The sequence below is a fragment of the Arvicola amphibius genome, chromosome 11 (assembly GCF_903992535.2).
Source record: "Arvicola amphibius chromosome 11, mArvAmp1.2, whole genome shotgun sequence".
Taxonomy (NCBI): Eukaryota; Metazoa; Chordata; class Mammalia; order Rodentia; family Cricetidae; genus Arvicola; species Arvicola amphibius.
The window spans coordinates 6,483,721-6,503,101 of NC_052057.2; the positions used below are offsets into that span (position 1 = coordinate 6,483,721).

A 19,381-nucleotide genomic window follows, 5' to 3' on the forward strand; every position below is an offset into this window, starting at 1 on the left:
ACATGAAGGCTCAGGCAGAAGCAGCCAGCAGTGTCAGCAACCGACCAGTGCATGTTTGCAGCACTGAGGTTAGGAGTGTTCCAGAATTTTGTCCCAAGTTCTAGACACTCTGAAAAGTGGAAGTGAGCACTGCCTACCTTAGGGGCAAACATTTTCTGTGTATAAGCTACTTAGGAATTTTAGATGAATGAAATTTTAGAAATCAGACAATTCTACTTAGGGAGACTATAAGTATGGATTATTATAACAGGGACGATGGTGAGATAGAAAGCTCGGGAATTTGTTGATTTGTTGGTTGTTTGGTGTTAGCTGGGGACACTCAGGAATTTTATTTTATCAAGTCCAGCTGTCATCTTAAGTGAAATGATCTGGACATTACAGTGTTAACCCATGAGTGGGTATTTGACAGAATTATGTTTAAAATACTATGTTAATTTTTGCACTATTTTAACTAATGCCATTAATAATGACTTGCAAGTTACTGCTCCTTTTTTAGTATTTTTAAAAGTAGTACTGCTTCCAAAGGTAATGTTGTCATTTACAATGTACAAATGTTGGGTGCTGTTTTAAGTTGGTTTTTCTATTATATGAACGTATAGCCTGAACTTCTGTGTTAGCAGTGCTGTGCATCGGTGATATACATCCTAGTATCCCTTCCATAGGCCCAACTGAAGAAAGAGATTCACTGTATGAACCCTTAAACCCTAGTGGGCCTGGCCTTGTGCTTTAATACAGCTCACAGTTGGTTAGTGCCTCGTGACTCTGGAGTTCTCCCACTCCTTCCTTCTCTGTGCTTTCACAATTCACCTGGAGCTGACCGTGTCTTCTACAGCCATTGTCATCTGAGAGTTCCCAATGCCTACTGGTGATGCTAGCTGCTGATGGAAATAAGCATCTGTATTATTAAATAGCATTCTATAGTCATTGAGAAACCTAACTGAGCCAAGAGCATGTGCTCTAGAAATTTGGTTATCTGTTTATGTAACATCACTGAATTTTAAGATTTAGTGGTGACCCTTGCCATCCCTTTACGGTGCTTTAAACAGACAGAATTTTTATTTTTTGAAAGAGTTGAATAGTGGAATACCGAGGCCCCTCCAGATTGTTATCAGGTTTGAGAGGCTTGCTGCAGGTGTGTGTGTGTGTGTGTGTGTGTGTGTGTGTGTGTGGTGATCTGCTTGGCACCTTGCACTCCAGGTGGACTTGTTTCTCACTTTCTTTTTTCTCCAGCCCCTTTCTGGACGGTCTTAGAAATCACAAGTGGATATTATCAACCACTTGTTCAAAGAGCACATCTCCATTCGGCTCCTAGGAAGACCGCAATAATGACTCTTGTCCCTGCTGCCCATATTCTACCTTCCTGGCTGCAAACTGTGGGCTGTCACAGCTCCGTGTGTGCATCCCCTGCCCTGGCAGCCCCCATCGCTGGCCCTGTGCAGCTGCGGCTTTACTCTCTGTCCTTTCCCTGGGTCACCACTCCCCGCTGTCCTCTGCTCTTCCTGGAGGTCTTGGTTTGACTGGCTCCTTTGTGCTCAGTCCCTTCTCATTCTCAGTGTCGGTTCCTCAGAGCCACCTTCCCAGTTTCCGGGCCACCCACTCTGTCCCCAGCCCTCGCTGCAGCCACACATGCAGTTCTGGTTGTGCTTTCTAACATCTCTAGTTACTCTTGCTCAGGCTCCTTCCTCCAGGAGTGTGCAGGTTAGCTGGTCCTGATCACTCTAGTTCCTGAGCCATGGTGGGCTCATTGAGGATGACAGTAAATCAGTGTGCCTGTTGAATAATTAAGTGAAAGAATGACCCTTGAAGCTTTGAGTAGAGTTGTGCCCCTCTGCCAGGCTTCTCTGTCGCAATCCGAGAGTCGGGAAGTTAAAAAATTTTAAGTTCAACAAGTTTCATTCTTAACTCCTCTGTCCTGGCTTTCTGGGAAATTTGTTGCTTAACTTCATTTCGGAAAGAAGAGAATTTCATTCCTCTTGTGTAGTAAAAATCATTTAGCTGTATTCTGATGGTGCCACATATGATAGCTGAGAGAGGGGACAGTGACAGATCTGGGAGAGAGAACGGTGGGGTCAGGCTACCCCATTCTGATTCGTTCAAGTGCAGGGTCTGTGGCTCCACTCTGGGCTGAGAATTCGGGGAGGGGAGGTGTTCGCTACCTGCTGTGCTTATGTTTGGGAAAGTGTGAGGGTGGCAACAGATGTGTTCACTAAAATGACACACGTGTTGCCTGCCATGACAGATGTGTTCCCTGCAGACACATCCACCAAGAGAACTACCCGTTACATCAGAAGCTACCGTCCAGGGTATGAAAGTTCTGTGACAGGCAGTTTTCCAGAAGTCAGAGTGGAGAGGGCAGGGGAGACTCTCCCAGAAGAAGTGGGCAGTGTGGACATCTGGGAGAGACACTTAAGCGAAACAGTTGAAATTACCTAAACTGTGTGTGTGCCCAGCACTGAAACTGACAGGAAACGATGGGGCACAGCTGTTAGGACTGTGCACTTGTTCCTAAGGGTAAAGGAAGCCAGGAGAAGATAGTCAGGGGAACGACGTGACTGAGTATGGGTTTTCCATCGTGTCTTCAACATGTGCTCTGACTACAGCATGAAGAAGAGATGAGACGAACCAGGGCAGCAGCCGGCAGTGACCTCAGAAGAGAGCAACGTCTGCAACCCCAGTGCAGTGCACACCTTTGTGCCCTCGTGAGGCTCTGTCCCTCCCAGGGTGTGGAAGGCAGCGGTCTATACCTAGTGATGTTTCAGGTTTTTGAGTGCTTTGCTCGTGCGTGCATGTGTAGCCGTGATAGTGCAGACCACAGCCCGTTGTAAGAGTGTGTCCTGATGATGCTCTTCCGTCCTCCGATGTACTTCTCGGGCAATACGTTAATACACATACATAGGAAATAGAAAAGGTCAGAGAGTGGCTGAATTTGAGGGAAGCAAAGCAGTGTAATAAAACGTTGAAAGCAGTGTTAGTTTACAAGGAGTGTACCTAAGATTGTTTAAGTAAATCTTTACAGATGAGTGAAGAAGGTCATGGGATATGTTGGGGCACTGGCAGAAGCAATGGCATTAGGAAGACTATGATGTAGCATGTGCTTGACTGTTCATTCCACATGTATCTAGGATTTGCCAGTCTAGAGAAAGGGAAAAGGAAGATTTGTTATCCTTGCCCTTCTAAAGCATAATATTCCTACTGGTCTTGGGCACAGATAAATGTCCAGTCGGTCTTTAGTGCCGCCCAGATAGCCAAAGCTGTAATTATTCTAGTTTTCCAGGGCTGATACACCAAGGCCCAGAAACAAATGTGAAATTAAATTGACCTACCATCTTTTGAAAGAAATACTTAAATGAATATTTTTATTATTTATATATTTATATTATATTGTCTATACTTATATATAAATATTTATTTTATTTAATATATTTATTCCCTGAAGTAAGAGAAAAATCTGAGTTATTAGATTAATAATAGAAGCAGGTTTTTTTGTTGTTGTTAAGAAGGGGTAACCTGGCAGTTTTTAAATTGTAGGCCGTTCTTCTTGGTGAGAAGTCCTACTTGTGGTGGTGGAGGATGAAGTCTAGAAGTGGTCGTGAGTGGAAGAGTCTGAGTTGTCTCTTCCAGTTGAGCATGTGTACGGAGGGACAGGTGCAGAGTTTGTATTCATGTGTGAACTAGGAAAGACAGCGAAGAGGCCTCAGTTCGTAGTGTGCCTGTCAGCCATAGCTTCTAAGAGACAATCACCACACGGTGCATCTGCCTCTTGGGTCCTGGGATTAAAGGCCTGTGCCGTGCCCAGCTAAGATGATGGTTTTAGGTTGAATAGCTAGCACAAGGATTTTTCATAAAAAAAAGTCATTATATTTCTTTGGCTTAATGATGTTGCTCTCCTCAGCTTTTTACAAAGTATACTTTATAACAAATTCTGTGTGTAAGTATGTGAAAAATTAGTTTACACACATGGTTTGGGTTTGTATACATGCACGTATGTATTTGATGGAGGTGGTATGATTAAAACTGCTTCGTCACAGAATTAAGTGCTCTCTCTGTATGTATGAAAAACCGTTCATGGACTCACATGTTATGGGAGCATAGTCTCCATGGCTGTGAGGTCACTGTCTGATCGTCTGTCCCTTCAGTCCCTTGTCATTGCTGCTAAAGGCTGTTCTTACCACTGAATGACATTTTTCTCCTTTCATTACCTGTTTCCATCTACTAGTTGGTAGGTGCATTAAATCTTGGAGTCAGCTTTCCTTTTTGCTATAGCTAGCAAGCGTGAAATTCAGTAAATATTTGACCACGTAATTAACTGAATAAGTAAATGGACTTTAGTGTTTGTTTGATCCACATTGAGCCTGATCCTATGGAGTGAGAGGTCTGAGTGTTAATCACACCTTTCTCCATAAGGAAGTTAAGGAGTTTTTAAAGATTTTACTGTGTTAAATTTCCCATAGGTCGTTCATGAGAATAAGTATAGTTTTTTTTTTTTTGAGTTCATATGTGCTATTTTACCAAACCAAACAGAATACGGTAGTTTTAATACAATTGAAGCCTCTTATTCTTTGTGTAAGGTCCTGTGTTCTTGATTGATGGGCATTTCCTGCTTTCAGTACTAAGTGGAAGTTCCTGGCCTCCTTCAAAGCATGTAGCTCTGTTGTGCTGTTTTCAGCAGTGGCTCTCGCTAAGGGAAGGGGATAGATTCCAGAGGCTCTTTGAGGAAATTGTCATCAATACTGTATAGAAGTGGCATGTAATCACTTTGATTATTCCCACCCCATAGACTTCAATTCATTGCATGGTATCTATGGAACCGTAAGAGACGATGGGAAATGTCTTATGGGTGTCTCTCAAAAGACGGTCCTTGCATTGTATGTAGGCTTAAGTACGTCTGTGCATGTGTGTTTAAGAGCGTGCTACAGCTTTTAAGTAGCTCAAAATTGCCTACTAGTTAAGGCTTTTGATTCTGTGTGATGCTTTCTTCTCAAACAAACTGCAGTTGGTTGGCTCTCCCTATCAGCCATGGCTCAGAAATACCTAAAGTGAAAAACTGCACCTACACGGAATATAGAAATATCTTAAGGCTTTTGTTTCAGAAGCAATACATTGTGAACGTGCATAGCATCTGTGTTCCGTTAGTTACGAGTGATCTGGAGATGATGTAAGGTCTAGGAGAGGCTGCACATAGGTCACATGCAAACCTTATGCCATCTCATACAGGGATTTGAGATATTAGATATATATCCCTATATTTATTTTCGTTCACAGGGAGGACAGCTTAGAATCCTCCATAGAGCCCTTACGAATCTTTCTCTTTGATTTTCACTCTTTCTTTTCCCGAACTCCATACTCTAGTATTTTTTTCGTCTGGGATAACTAAGCACCATTCCTCGGAGGCTCATCAAGCTTGCTGTGTAGTTGGTTCTAGAAGCGCCCTGGTGCTATTGCCAGCAACTCCCCCTCTTCAGGGATTACTGCTTCCATAGCAGCTATTGTGGGAGCACTGGAAAACAAGAGGCTGAGAACTCAGTCTTGGTCTTTGTAGAATGTTATCGAATGTATTGTCTTTGCCCAACCACATAGTTGATGTGTTTTGTGTTTTGTTCAGTTACCAGCCTGTATACACAGTCAGAGACACATGGAGCCTCTTACCTGGGGGCTCTGGACAAGCCATATGATGGTTTGAGCTTCCTGGTCTGCAACAGTGAGGGGCAGCTCCTGGGCTTTACAACAGGTATTACAACAGACAGCACATTGACCTCTTGCTAGTGTGTACATCCAAAATAATGATGGTGGTTGTCACTAAGAGTAAGAGAAAACATACAAAGGAGCTAGCTTGTGATGTAAACTAGGTGGCATGCTAACCAGGTGAATTTATTTATTTATTTAGAAAAGAAAAGGTTAGTTTGCTGCAGATTCTCCTGTCTCTTCCTCCTCACCGTAAGAGTACTGGGCTGATAGGCATGTGTCACAGGTCCCATGATTGCCAACCATTGTTTCTTTTTCCTTTTATGAAGCAATTGGAAGTTTTTAAGAAAAGGTCTTTGTAGAGATCTAAGTGTGGGGAGGAGAGACAGAAGAAAGTGGAAGGGAAGAGATAAGGCGCAGAGGCTCCTGGGGAGAGCAGCTTGAGAGGGCTGCCCTGCTTTCAATCAAAGAGTGTCAGACACCATCCAGAGAGGTTCTGGAATTTTTCAGGAGGTTTTGGAATTTTTTTTTTTTTTTTTTTTTTTTTTTTTTTTTGCACAAGTGTCTGTAAGTAGACGGAAGTCAGGGGGGTTCTTCTGCAGTGTAGTAACCCCACCCCCATGATGTCAGAAGTCAAGTGGTAGGGGCATGAGGATCAGCCATTCAAAGTCATCCTTGTTACCTAGTGAGTTCAAGGCCAGCCTGGGCTGCAAAGAAAGAGAAAAGATTTGCCCAACGGTGTGACTGATAAACTTTATAATTCTAAGCTTGAGAAAAGTGTGAAGATGGCCTTTCTGCATTGGGAGAAGTCTCCTATACTCAGGTTGAGTGTCCTTTTCAATGAATGCATGAGGCCAACAGTAAGTTTGTGTTGGGATTTTGCCAGGGCCGTGGAATGGGGTGGTGATGTTCTCGTATTTGTAATACGATATCCTGGACTCAAGTCAAGGTATGGAACTCATTTATGTTTCATGTATGCTTTGAATAGCCTAAGAGTGGCTTTATACACGTGTCTTTAGGAGACATGAATTTTACTAAGACATCACATGAGGTCAGATGTGGCATTTTCTACCACAATGTGCCAGGAGTTCCCAGTGTCAGATTTTCAGATTGGGGATACTCAACCTGTACCACGTTTCAACAGCTAATTCCAACATGTCAAGGTTCACAGCTAGAAAGCCATGTGGATACTTAGGAACATAAGCCATATCTTCATGTAAAGTGTCTCTTATAGCTCCTTCTAAGGCACTGTAATACAGGAAAATAATAAAGAACTTCTTCAACTTCCCCCCCGTGGGGTTCTGTTCGGTCCATCCTGGAGGCAGCCTCTGTGTGGCAGAAATAAGGTTTTGTGGTCAAATAGTGTACGTCTGGGCAGATGTGGCTGTAGGCATTTACAAACGTAGTAAGACTGTACACCTAAAGCACAGACTCACTGAGATGTTAATCATTTCGAAAGAAGCTGTGAACTCCTCTACACTAAGATGATTTACTGAGAATCTTTTATGTAGACTTTCGGGAGCCACATAGTATGCGAGCTATTAGACTATTAGTGCCAGCTATGGCTGCTCAGAGGCGTTCTGCTCGTGAGCAGAAAAGTGATGAAGGATGGAGTGGCGACGTCATTGTGTGCTGTTCTTTCACAGAAGAAAGCAGGGCACAGACGTCCATAGTCACCTGACTTGAGAAGATTGAGGACGGAGCGTCGTCCATACGGGTCTAATGCTAGTCTTACTTCTGTCCTTTATACTTGGTGGGAGCTTAGACAGTCTTATAAATCGTTAGGGTCAAGCTGGGAGCAAAGCAAAATACTGACTCTTGCTTGTACAGTGTGCCTGTTTAGAAGATGCTAATCTAGGCAGTAAGTCTCCCCAGCGTTCTCCTGTTAGTGGGAAGCCTGGTTGGAGCGTGGGGCTTGCACCTGTCAGCCTCAGCCCTTCCAACACCCACACTTTGTTGTTTTGTTTGACTCTCAAGAGCTCTTATTATCCCAGCAGCCTCTGGCTGTTTCTCCATCAGGCCTGGTAGGACCAAACCAATGCACATCCCACCACACCTCACAGGGATGCCTTTTATAGCCTTTGCTTCCTGCGACCTCGATCCATACCCATACTCAATAAAATTTACATCTGTGTTGTTATTTCCATTTATGGCAAAAGATTTTTAAGTGTCCTACACAGGGCATCTGTATTTTTGTTTCTAATTTTAGGAAATATTTAATTACCATTTACTCTGAGTTTAGTACATCATTATTTTGTGCTCTCACCCATGGAACACAGATGGTGGGAAGGGAGTTCAAACTAGTACGGGGACTCGGGGCGTGGGTCAGTAGTGGAGGGGAGAGCTTGCCTCACATAGCACAGGCTCGAGTTTGATCTCCAGCAGTTAAAAATAACACTTTAAAAAAATAAATTTAATTTCCTCTTCTGCTGCTCATTAACACTTGTCGCCATGATTTCTGGGTTAGCAGAGGTTGCATTTGCGACTGGAGATGGCTTACTACTAGCAGAGCATCTGTCACAGTAGGGAAACAGTAAGCACGGGATAAATGAACTGAATTGTTAAGGGTAAAACCGGTTCCCTTTTAGTCCGCGGTTCTTGACTTAGGGAACCATTTTGCTGTAGCGGGGGGGGGGGGGGGGGGGGGGGCGTCCACAGCAGGGTATGAGAGCTGGGCGGGTCTCGCGCTCTGACCACTCCAGCCTTCCCCACAAAGTGAAGGCAGGCAAGAAGGGCGTCCAGGGAGTAGATCTTGAAGCGAGGGTTCCTGCGAGCTTTGAGTAAATAATCATTGAGTGAGGAGAAATTCAGTAGGTACTTGCAACTTCATTCAACATATTTAATTTAAAAAATTCCATGTGGCACATGTCAATCTCAGGCATATTTATGAGTGATAATCACTCAGTTTCGGTTACTTATTTTGTAGTTTACAGGCATAGATTCTGAATGTATGTGTGCTGATACACCTGTCTAGTACCTATGGAGAAGTTGCTATTCTCCTAAGTTGTATGTATCTCACAGCACCTTCCGTGAGCACACGTGTGAGATAGGTAATGTTTGCGGCACTTTTACCGGCCACTTCTCTGATATCTGTGAACATAGGGGTTTTTTATCTATTTGCCATCTAATTGCACACTGTAGAATAAATTCGTGTTTAAGACTTATGTACTTTGTGTGTCATAAAGTTGACTGTATTTAGTAACAGACTTATAACTACTGGGAAACATGTATACGTAGGATAGAGAGTTGGCATCTAGGCAGGTCTGAGTGAATGTAGGGTGGAAATCCATTTTTCGTAAGGCATCAAAGTTTATGGATCAAAGCCAAGCATCCCCTTGGAAGTCTTATTATAACTATGTGGTAGCACTACATTTTTGAAGAGGGGACGAGGGTATAAGGAGTGACTCTTATAGATCTTCAAGATCAATAAGATTTCTAAGGCAAGCCCTTACTAGATTTTACTAGCTAAATAAGATCAGTATGTTGGTGTCTTACCATTCCAACTAGCGTATGTTTTCTAATGCATTACTATTGGGATGGTGCATATAAACTAGAGTGTAAACAAGGAGGAGGGGGTGTATGCAGACAAGTTAATGTTGTCTGTAGACCTTAAATGTCAAGTTCTTAGGTGTTTTGTCTCTTTTCATATAACCTAGTAAGTGGCAACACGGTTCAGTGCTTCCAGGATGCTTGCTTTAAAAAAAAAATAGTTTTAAATATTATTTGAGCATGAATGAACCAGAAGTCTGTTTCCTTGGCTAGCTATCTAAACTTGTTACAAAGTTGCATTGGTTGGCAATTGCTAACAAACAGAGCTAGGGTAATTTGTTCATTTATTTGTTACTTGAAAATTGTTCTTTACCAAATTAAATGTTCATCCATGTGTCTTAATCGCTTAACCCACCTATTTAGACATCTAGTTTAGTACTATTAAGGTTCATTGTATGCTCTTACACTTTTAACATTTTGTGAATTTGGTTAATAGGACAATATTGACTAGTTTTGAATCTGTGGATGGATGTCTTTCCTGATGCTCAGTGCTTTGCAGTGGGCACAGCATCATAGTTTTAAGTGTCTTCTTGAAGTTCTCAATTCAAATTGTAAGCCCATTTTTTTTTCTTCTGCTGCTTCCGTAGCTCCCTGCAGATTTCACAAAGCTCCACCTCACTGACAGCCTCCACCCCCAGGTGACCCACGTGTCCTCCAGCCATTCAGGATGTAGCATCACCAGTGACTCTGGCAGCAGCAGTCTTTCTGATATTTACCAGGTAAGGAGGACTCCTCAGTCTCCTCTGCTTGGGAGCGTTTTGGAATTCTTAGAGACAAATGCTCTAAAGTAGATATATGTGCATGCATTGTGGATGCATGTTGTATATATGAGGCATTGTGTATGCTTCACAGACTTTGCTGTGCTGTGCATAGTTGAGGGAGCAGCTCTACCACTGGGTTTTCACCAGTTGGCAGAGTGTTGGATGATGACGGAATTGGTTCTTGTTACTCTGAGTGTTTCATTCATTTGTCTACAGACAGAATTCGGTGTATACGTCTGACTCAACTAAAAAGCAGCAATATTATCATCTTATGATATTATCAACACATAAAAAAGCCTTTCCCCTCAAAAATAATTTACTTTGGAGCTAAATGTGAGTGACCATGGCATGGGAACACAGATTCAGTTTTCCGAGTTGTTACTATGTGAAGATTGTGGAAGTCTGAGCTCATGCAGACAATACCCAGGCACACATAGTTTCGCAGAAAAGTAGATATTGAAAGATATCCAAGATCATACAACTTTTTGTTTTGTTTTTAGAGACAGGGTTTCCCTATGTAGCCCTGGCTAACCTGAAACTCAATATGTAGACCAGGCTGGCCTCAGAGTCAGATTTCTCCAGCTGCCTCTATCTCCTTCCTGAGTGCTAGGATTAAAGCCATGTGCCACCATGTCTGGCTTCTAAGAATATTTCTGGATGGAAAAATCCATTGTTTCTTGCATTATCCATTTGCTATTACATAAATGAATAGAATTTTAATTATTTTTTTTCTTTAGAATCTGTTTTGGAAGGAAATTCTTACCAAAGTCTATATGACCTTAAATTTTATAGCTTAATGATATACATCTTTCAGGCCTTTTTATATATCATCAAAACTCTTAAATTTCCATATGGGAATTTTAATTAGCATACCAAAAATAATTATTTTAGTGTGCAAAAAATGAATGAAAAAATGGAAGTGGCCATTTTCATTGCAAAGTTCTTCTTTGGACCCTCTCTCCCCCAAGGGAAAAAAACATGAAAAAATTATCAGAAACTCACATGATAAGTGTTACATGAATCCAGGTGTACTTGGAGGTGGGGAAGACACTTTAGGGTCTGTATCAGCAAAGATTGAAAGGTGATATTTGTCATATAGACTGAAGACAATGTCTTCTGGTATTGTTAACAACTATGGCTTTCTTAATTTTAATTTTTACTGAGGCTAAATTATATGTCCCATAGAGTGAGTGAGTGAGTGAGTGTGTGTGTGTGTGTGTGTGTGTGTGTGTGTGTGTGTGTGCATACAGTACCTACAGAAGTCGAAGAGGGAACCAGATACCCAGGACTGACTCTTAGTTGCCTTGTGGATCCTGGGAACTGAACCCAGGTTCTGTGGAAGAGCAGCCAAACGCTCGTAACTGCTGAGCCATCTCCCCAGGTCCTCTATTTCTAACATCTTCTTTTAACTTAGCTGTAATTCTTACACTCCTGTTAAATTTGTAAATTACCAAGTTTATTAATTCTTTTTAAATGTTTTTAAATTCCAATTAAAGTAGACTGCCTAATTATGATTTGAAAAAATTCTGTTTCCTAGGATTAACAGTTAAGTGCACATAGTGAAACAGTTTACAGATAGTAAATGTCCCCTAGGAAACCTAAAGCCCAAGTTACTTTTAGATTCTTCCATGTTTTAGAAATATTTACAATTTGAATTAACATACTTACCCAACATAAAATCAGCTGTAGTAAAAAAAAAATCTGTTCCCCCAAATACTTCTTCTCTCCCTGTCCTAGTTAAAATTAACTTCAATTTGATATAGTCTATAATTGAGTGTCAATCGAGTAATTATCTTTATCAGGGCAGTGGGCCTGTCTGTGAGGGATTGCCTTGGTTCTTTATGGGTAGAGGAGGGCTGAGCCCATTGTAGGCAGCTCCATTCCTAGGGCACTTGGCTCTGGGCTAAGTAGGAACGTGAGCAGCCTTCTTCCTTGGCTCTGCCTGGAGTCTTTGCTTCAGGCCCTGACTTCCTGTAGTGGTGGACCATGGACCATGAACTGAAGGTGTCAGCTAAAAACTCTTTCCTCCCCATGTTGCTTTGGGTTAGTGTTTTATCACAGCCCCAAGAGGAAAATAGAAACACTTCCTTAAATCAAATTAACACACCAAATAGTCAGGAACCAAACACGCCAACAAACCAATAAACAAACGGACACCTTAAGCCTAAGGCTTTGAAAGCAACCCCCGCCCAATAGGACCCTAAGAAGCCAGCTCAGCATAGAGAAATGGACCTTTAGCCAAATCAAGGAGGCCCCACATTCACCTGTGGAGATGACCGTGCAGTTTGGACACAAAGGGTCCATGTTGCTGCATTGACTCCTGGCTCTGATCAGGGTGATCCCTCCTCTGGAAAAATTGTTTTGGGGACTCCAAGTTGAGTACATAACTGCTGGCACAAAATCAGCTCTCACCTGAAAAGAGATCATTTTAGAACTAAATGTGAGGACCATGGGCCAGAATTCAGGTTACTCAAATTCCATGTTCCAGTATTGTAATAGTGTCATGAAGTTATAGTTAGTAGAATAAAGAAAATTAAGGCTGCTTTTAAATACGTTGTTGGCAACGTGAGGTAGGTGGGTTCCAGAAAAGTGAGGAAGTCTTATCTGTAGGCCTACCCTGGCTGGTTTTATGTCAACTGACAAGCTAGAGTCATCTGAGAGGAGAGAACCTCAGCTGACAAAATGCGTGCCTCATTTTGGGTTGTAGGCAGGCAAGCCTATAATGGCATTTTCTTAATTAGTGACTGAGTCGGGACGCCCCTCAGCTGGTAGTCCTGGATTCTGTAAGAAAGTAGGCTGTGCGTGCCAGTAAGCAGCACTCCTCCATGGCCTCTGCATCAGCTCCTGCCTCCAGGTTCCTGCCCTGCTTGTCCTGACTTCCTTCAGTGATGGACTGTGGTGTGGAAGAGCCCCTTCCTCTGCGGGTTGCTTTCATTACAGTGTGTCCTCAGCAGTAGTAATCCCAACTAGCGAAGGCCTCACGTGCACACTTAGCATTCATGTGTTCACATAGATATATAGACTTATAAATGCACACGTACCCCCCACACACAAAATTAAATCTTTTGAATTTCCCATCTGTTCTTTTTTCTTGCTTTCACTTAAAAATGCCCAGTAAATTTGTTGTAAATCTATTCACAATAATATAACATCTAATGCATCTTGTTTTAAATAAGCCATACAATATTCACTCATCTGATACTATTTTTAAATTTCTCTTTAAATATTAATGTGCAGGTAAATCTATATTAGGCTAATTGCTTAGAAGTAGGTAAGCTTTCTTTGTTTTTGAGACAGATGTCAACAGACAAGCTTTTAAATATGAAGTATCTGTAACTTTAGAGTAGCAGCTTAAAGGCCTGCAGTATTCTGTTAGGTGAGCTGGAGGCTTCACACTGGAGAAAGAGAGATCCCCTCAGGGCTTGGGAGTCTCCATATTTGATAGACAATTAAAGAAGGCTCTTTTTGGAGGTCAGCTTCCTCAGTAGGAAGCTGAACTTCTCTTTCCCTGTCAGAAACTCACTGTAGTGGACGAGGATGCACACAAACACCACACTTTCTATGAGGCATGCATGGCCGCAGAAGGTCCCAGAAGTGGCTGCTGGTGCTCTGGGTAAGGAGAGGAAGGACTGTGAGGTCTCGGTGTGGGGACAAAGACCAGGGTTTGTGTGGTCTCGGTGTGGGGACAAAGACCAAGTTTCCCCATGAAGCAGGCTGTCTTCTATCTGTGATGGAGAGTACTTGCTGTTGAATAAGGGGCATTCTTTTTAAACTGGATAGAGGAAGTCCATTCAGGATCACTGTGGTTTCCAGTCTGAGAGCTCTCAACTTGGCTACTGTTTACAAGAAAATAAAAGGTATTCCTGGACCGATAGATACTACTGAACCTTGGCAGTGAGCCCCCAAAGTGTCCGCAGAATCCAAAATCGCTTCAGACTCCCATCAAGATGATGGCCTCTACTACGTCGTCAGAAATCCCTTAAACAAAGAATGTAGGAGGCGCAGGACCAGCACACGTGCTCCACGTGTCCAGTGCACAAATGGTGACGTATTGATCTGAAGAAACAATGCACTAGGAAAAATAAGGAGGCTGCGGAATATGCCAGAAGAGAATGAAGGCGCCAAAGAAAAGCTGCAGGGGCAGATTGCTAAGAGATACAGGCTGTCCTCGCTGAGAGCATCTAAGTCTGGGCCCAGCCCAAAGTATGAGTAATAAAACAATAGCCAGACTTTGAAAAGAAGGATGAGGAAGGATTCAGCATGTAGCTCAGCAGCAGATACTCAGCTTGCTGGACACATCCTGGCACCTGCATTGGGGAGTGGACCAAAACAAAATGAAAGGTTAATATATTTCATTTAAGTGATAACAGTTTCTCAAGTATAAAATATATTTACTATTTTAACATGTATTTTCTGTTTTTAAATCAACACATAGCCTTTAGTCACAAAAGTTATTTAAAGGAAAGGCTTTTTGTTCGCTTCCATTCCTCTCATCGTAGTATCCCTTCACAGAGTGCTGGTACTATAAAGATGCTCTTTAGAGAGGCCTGCTGTGGCTCTGAACTGACAGGGTGATGATGGGTCCTAGTAATCTTCAGTGAGGTGAGGGAACTGGGAGAATAGTCTAGCTTTTGAAGTTGGGGGGGGGGGCGGGTAGTTATGCCGATTGGCTGTCTTCTGTGACCACACCCTTGGCTTGCAGCAGCATCCCCAGCCTGTCTGTTTCCCCATGGTATCCACTGGAGACTCGTGAATTCCAACTTTGCGCCCTGATTTCAGTGTCACAGAATGAGCTCCCTTCCTGGGAGACAGACTCTTCTGCCTGGAGCAGTTTTGCTTACAGTGGTTGCAAGCGTCATGACCCTTGTTTCGGGAGCTTTGGAGATGCTAGATTTTCTGTTGTCAGTTATTTTTTTTTTTTTGTTAGATTTTTCTTATAATGTACTTCTTTTGGTTTGGAATCTATACCCCAAACTGAAAATGAGATTGAAACTGATACCCTAGAGAAATTGTAATAGATATTTGTGGATTGCTTCAAGATGCAAGATTAGATCTCATGCACCCTGGTGTGAACGGGAAGTCAGAAAGGAAGTGCCTCAGGGTTGGAGTTGTAGCCCAGTGTGGGCACTTTACTGCACTTACCAAGGTCCCGAGTTCAATCCCCAGAACTGTAAAAATAAAAACTCTTGTCATTCATTCTTTAAATATTGAGTTAGATTACAAGAAAATGATTAAGACTCTGAAGTTAAAATTTCTGGGTTCTCAGCTCATGTAGCAGCATGACCCTGGCCTTGGGGAAAAGACCTTTACGTGAAGGTTAGAAAATAGCGAGAAGTATCGTGTGCTTGTTGTAAGGGTTAAATAAGATAAGGCTTGTAGAGTTTACAGCATTGCCTGGCATATTAAAGGATTCAATGCTAGTCTGTTACTAATTTATTTTTGTTTTTTTAATTTTATATCTATATCTATCTATCTACCATCTCTCTGTCTTACCTATTTATTTATTTTTTACTTTGTTTATTCATTGATTGATTGGTTGGTTTTTCAGAGCAGGGTTTCTATGGGTATCCTGGAATTCTCTCTGGAGACCAGGCTGGCCTTGAAATTAGAAGATCCACCTGCCTCTGCCTCCCAAGTGCTGGGATTAAAGGCATGCTAAATTTAATTACACCTAGAATTTAATATTTTTCCCAGTGACCAATTCTGAAATATCTCTGTTACCTTTGAAAATCATATAAGCTATGATTTTAAGTTAATAAACTTTATAATAACTTGTTTTGGCAAAGTTAATTTTACAAATCGTCTGAGTTCAGTTTTTCGGGTAGAAAAAGACGTTTACGATGTTCAAGGTTGATGTAGTTAGTATATATTTAAATTCAACCTTAGGATGCAGAAGCAGTTAGCGAATTCCATGACTACCATGTCAGATAGGACCAGTTTGATGGATACACTGGGACAAGAAGTCATTAAAGACTAGATTGACTTGAAGGATGACAGTTTCTAGTCTGCAGATTAAGCTAAAAGACATCTTGAAATGAGTGATTCTGGTAACTAAGAAAATGTTCAGTTATAATTTAGCTCTGTGCTAATGGATTAGAGTAGCGTATGCTTTTTGGTATATATGTGTTGTAGAATATTAGTCTAAGATATGTCACATTCATTTGTGCTGTGGGATATTCCTTTAATGATGCAAAGATGTGTTTCATTCTTTTATATTGCATTTATTTAACTTTGAAAAGATGTGTTACTTTGCCTGCCTAAGATAAAACAGCTGAGTGGTCTAATAAAGAGCTGGTTGATCAGTAGGAAGATAGGAGAGAGAGATAGGTGGGGCTGGTGGGCAGAGAGACATAGAAGGAGAAATCTAGATGGAGGCATGAGAAAGGGGAAGGAGAGGAGGATGCCGGCGGTCAGCCACCCAGCCACACAGGCAGTCATAGAGTAGGAAGGAAAGAAAGATAGATAGAATAAAGAAGGCGACAATCCCAGAGCTAAAACATAGTTAAAGAAAAACGGATAACTTGAGTTAGAAAAGCTGGCTAGAAACAAGTCAAGCTAAAGCCGGGCATTCATAAGAAAGAATATCTCCCTATATTTATTTGGGAGCTGGGGTTGGGTCCCCAGTGAGTAAAAAAATAAAAATTAAAACACAAACTACATATATGTTTAGACTTCTGCCCTGTTTAATGGTTTAAAGTTCAAGTGTCTTGGAATAATTCAAATGGTGGTAATGCTTGGTGGGCGTGGTTCTCAAGCTGCCTTCAGTTTCTGGCTCTTTCTCCCAAGGCCAGCGAGGAAAACGGTTCTGTCAGCTTTCAAACAATTCTCCTGTGAGAGAGGTCACTGAAAACAGCGAATCGTTAAACTCAGCAGAAGTCATTCCTTTTTAAAACTGAAAACAAGTGCTACTTTTTTACTTCATGTTTTTCTCTGCTTTTTTTTTTTTAAAAAATAATAAATTCTAGTTTCTGAGGGAAAAATTATTTTGTCTGTAATTTTAAGTGGAAGTACAGCTACTCAACTTTCGAGATCTCCCTTTGGTTGTACACAGCTACTTGTTGGATGCTGACTCCCAACTAGCTGTAGAAGAATAAATGCCACAAATTATTTGGAGCTGTAATTGTTCTTACCTCTTAGGCGCCCTGTGACTGGTTGAATTAAGAGAGTCTTTAAAATCTGTTTTTCGTCCGATGCAAGGCCACGGAGAGCGAGGCTGGGGACATGGACCTGAGTGGACTGCCAGAGACGGCCGTGGATTCTGAGGACGACGACGATGAAGAAGACATCGAGAGGGCTTCGGACCCCCTGATGAGCAGGGACATCGTGAGGGACTGCCTGGAGAAGGACCCCATAGACAGGACTGACGACGACATCGGTGAGTGCCTGAGGAGTGGGCCCTTCAAGCGCGTACACATACCGAAAGGTATTTCTATGAGTGTGAGAAATCCTGGTACAAATGCAGTCCGCGTCCGGATGGCTTTTCCAAGTCCGGCACCTCCACACTCCCTCAGTATCATTGGTGGTTGCCAAAGCTCTTCCTTGGTATTTAAAAAGAACAAAAATACTTGTTGAAAAGAGTTTTACTCAGCCAGTATCTGCAAATAGTTCTGTGAATGAATCTTCTCATAAACCCATCCACATAATGTTTATCTTAGCTTAATTTCCAACCCCTCCCGAGTCAGTTAAATGAAGTCTTAACACAGCATCTCTTACAGTAACTTTCTTGCACGTATTATTCTGGGATTAAACGTTAGGTAAGTGCTAGTTGACAAGGTGGTCCTGTAAATGACTGCTTTATGATTATGTATGAGAATGCAATTAGGGGAAAGAAAATAGCAAAATGAGGTAGTGAGTAGCCTGTGGGCTGTAGAGCTCAGATTTTACTCTTTCTATCTAGTATATCATTCTTTTATTATTATTATTATCATTATTATTTAGTGGGATTTGTTTACTTCACTGTTTATTTTAGGCCAGGTTTTCTTGCATGGCCCACATTGACATCAAACCCACTGTCCCCCTGCCTCAGCCTTCCAAGTGTAGGGGCTGTAGATAATGGGCTGCTTGGTTTCTCTGTCCGCTGGACACAACCTGGACATACCTAGGAAGAGGAAATCATAACTAAGAAGATTCATTTGTAAGATTGGCCTGTAGACAAGTCCGTGGGCATTTTATTCACTGATGATGGATGTAGAAGGGCCCAGCCCACTACAGACAGTGCCACCTCTGGATTCGTGGTCCTGCGAGGGGTAAGAAAGCTGACTGAGTAAGCTTTGGGGAGCAAGCCAAGAAGTAGCATTCCTCCATGGCTTCCCTTCAGGTCTTGAGTTCCTGCCCTGATTTCCTTGCCGATAGGCTGTTACCTGGGAGTGTAGGCGGAAACACACCCGTTCCCTTGCGTATAGTCACAGTGCTTTATCATTGTAATTGACAACCAAGGACAGATTTGTGTTAGAAGTGGGATATTACTGTGACAGGTCTGACCATGAGGTTTTGGGAGAATTGCGGTATTTGAACTTTAGGCTATAAAAGCCGTTGAGTTCTCCGAGTTCAGTGGGCTATTCTGGGGGAAGGTGGAAGTTAAGCATATTGAGAATAAGCCAGTAAGCATTGTTTCTCCATGGCTTCTGCCTCCAGCTATCTGCCCTGCCTTGTGTCCCTGCCCCAACTTTCCCCACTGATGAATGCGAGGTGTAGGAAATGAGCCCTTTCTTCCCCCAGTTGTTTCTGGTCATGGTGTTTTATCCCTGCAAGAGAAACCCTGACTAAGACAGATATGTACTGGTGGAGGCGCAAGTGCACCTCGAAGTTAAAACCATTAGGCTTTACGTCTCCCTTTCCACAGGAGCCAACTTGTTTGCTTCATAATAGCTTTGCATTTGAATACACACCCAACTCTGGCTCTTTTTGCTTAAAGTGCCAAGTGATAACTAGACGTATTTCCCACCAGCATTCTAGAATCTGTAACTACCCCGACAATCCCAGGTGATTGTTTATTATACCACTTCGCTAACTCTTTAAGCCAGTACACGTTTGAAGAATTCAATGAACTCATCAGTGAAATTAGATATGGGGAGGTGTGAGGAACTTGTTGCCTGTCTTTCAACTAGGCAAACATACTTACGGAAAAAACGGTGACAGTTCAAGCTGTTTACATATGGTGGAAAATGGAAAACCAGCCCCTCAGATTACATGTGTCTAATTAAAGTCATTTACAGGAACTGCAAACCATTTAGAGATGAAAAGCATGTGCTGGTACTCATTCATTCATTTAGTGCATGTGTCAGGGCGCCTTCTCGTTCAGGGTGAAGAAGGAGATGCCCAGGGAAGCTGCATTGTGCCGCGGGGCAGGGGAAGCATGACGGAATGCCTGAGCTCTGTGAGGACCATGA

At 42.3% G+C, this 19,381-nt stretch overlaps 1 protein-coding gene and 1 long non-coding RNA gene across 7 annotated transcripts in view; one reads left to right on the forward strand and one right to left on the reverse strand.

Moving 5' to 3' along the window:
• Positions 1-19,381, forward strand: part of Rapgef2 (Rap guanine nucleotide exchange factor 2) — a 213,081-nt gene that overhangs the window by 150,554 nt on the left and 43,146 nt on the right. For all 3 annotated transcript variants that reach the window (XM_038347929.1, XM_038347930.1, XM_038347931.1), the window contains 2 exons: positions 9,819-9,950; positions 17,190-17,367. In XM_038347929.1, coding sequence (XP_038203857.1) covers positions 9,819-9,950; positions 17,190-17,367 — 310 coding nt within the window. The remainder of the gene's footprint in view (positions 1-9,818; positions 9,951-17,189; positions 17,368-19,381) is intronic.
• The window catches only part of LOC121677370, a 34,070-nt gene that overhangs the window by 10,025 nt on the left and 4,664 nt on the right, over positions 1-19,381 (reverse strand). Inside the window, exons 2-5 of one of the 4 annotated variants that reach the window (XR_006020925.1) lie at positions 17,123-17,530; positions 13,516-13,601; positions 12,257-12,404; positions 6,957-7,010 (exon numbers count right to left, since the gene is read on the reverse strand). This is a non-coding gene — a long non-coding RNA (uncharacterized LOC121677370). Of the gene's footprint in view, positions 1-6,956; positions 7,011-8,488; positions 12,405-13,515; positions 13,602-17,122; positions 17,531-19,381 lie in introns of those variants that run through there. The other 3 variants (XR_006020922.1, XR_006020924.1, XR_006020923.1) reach the window with 3 other exon arrangements.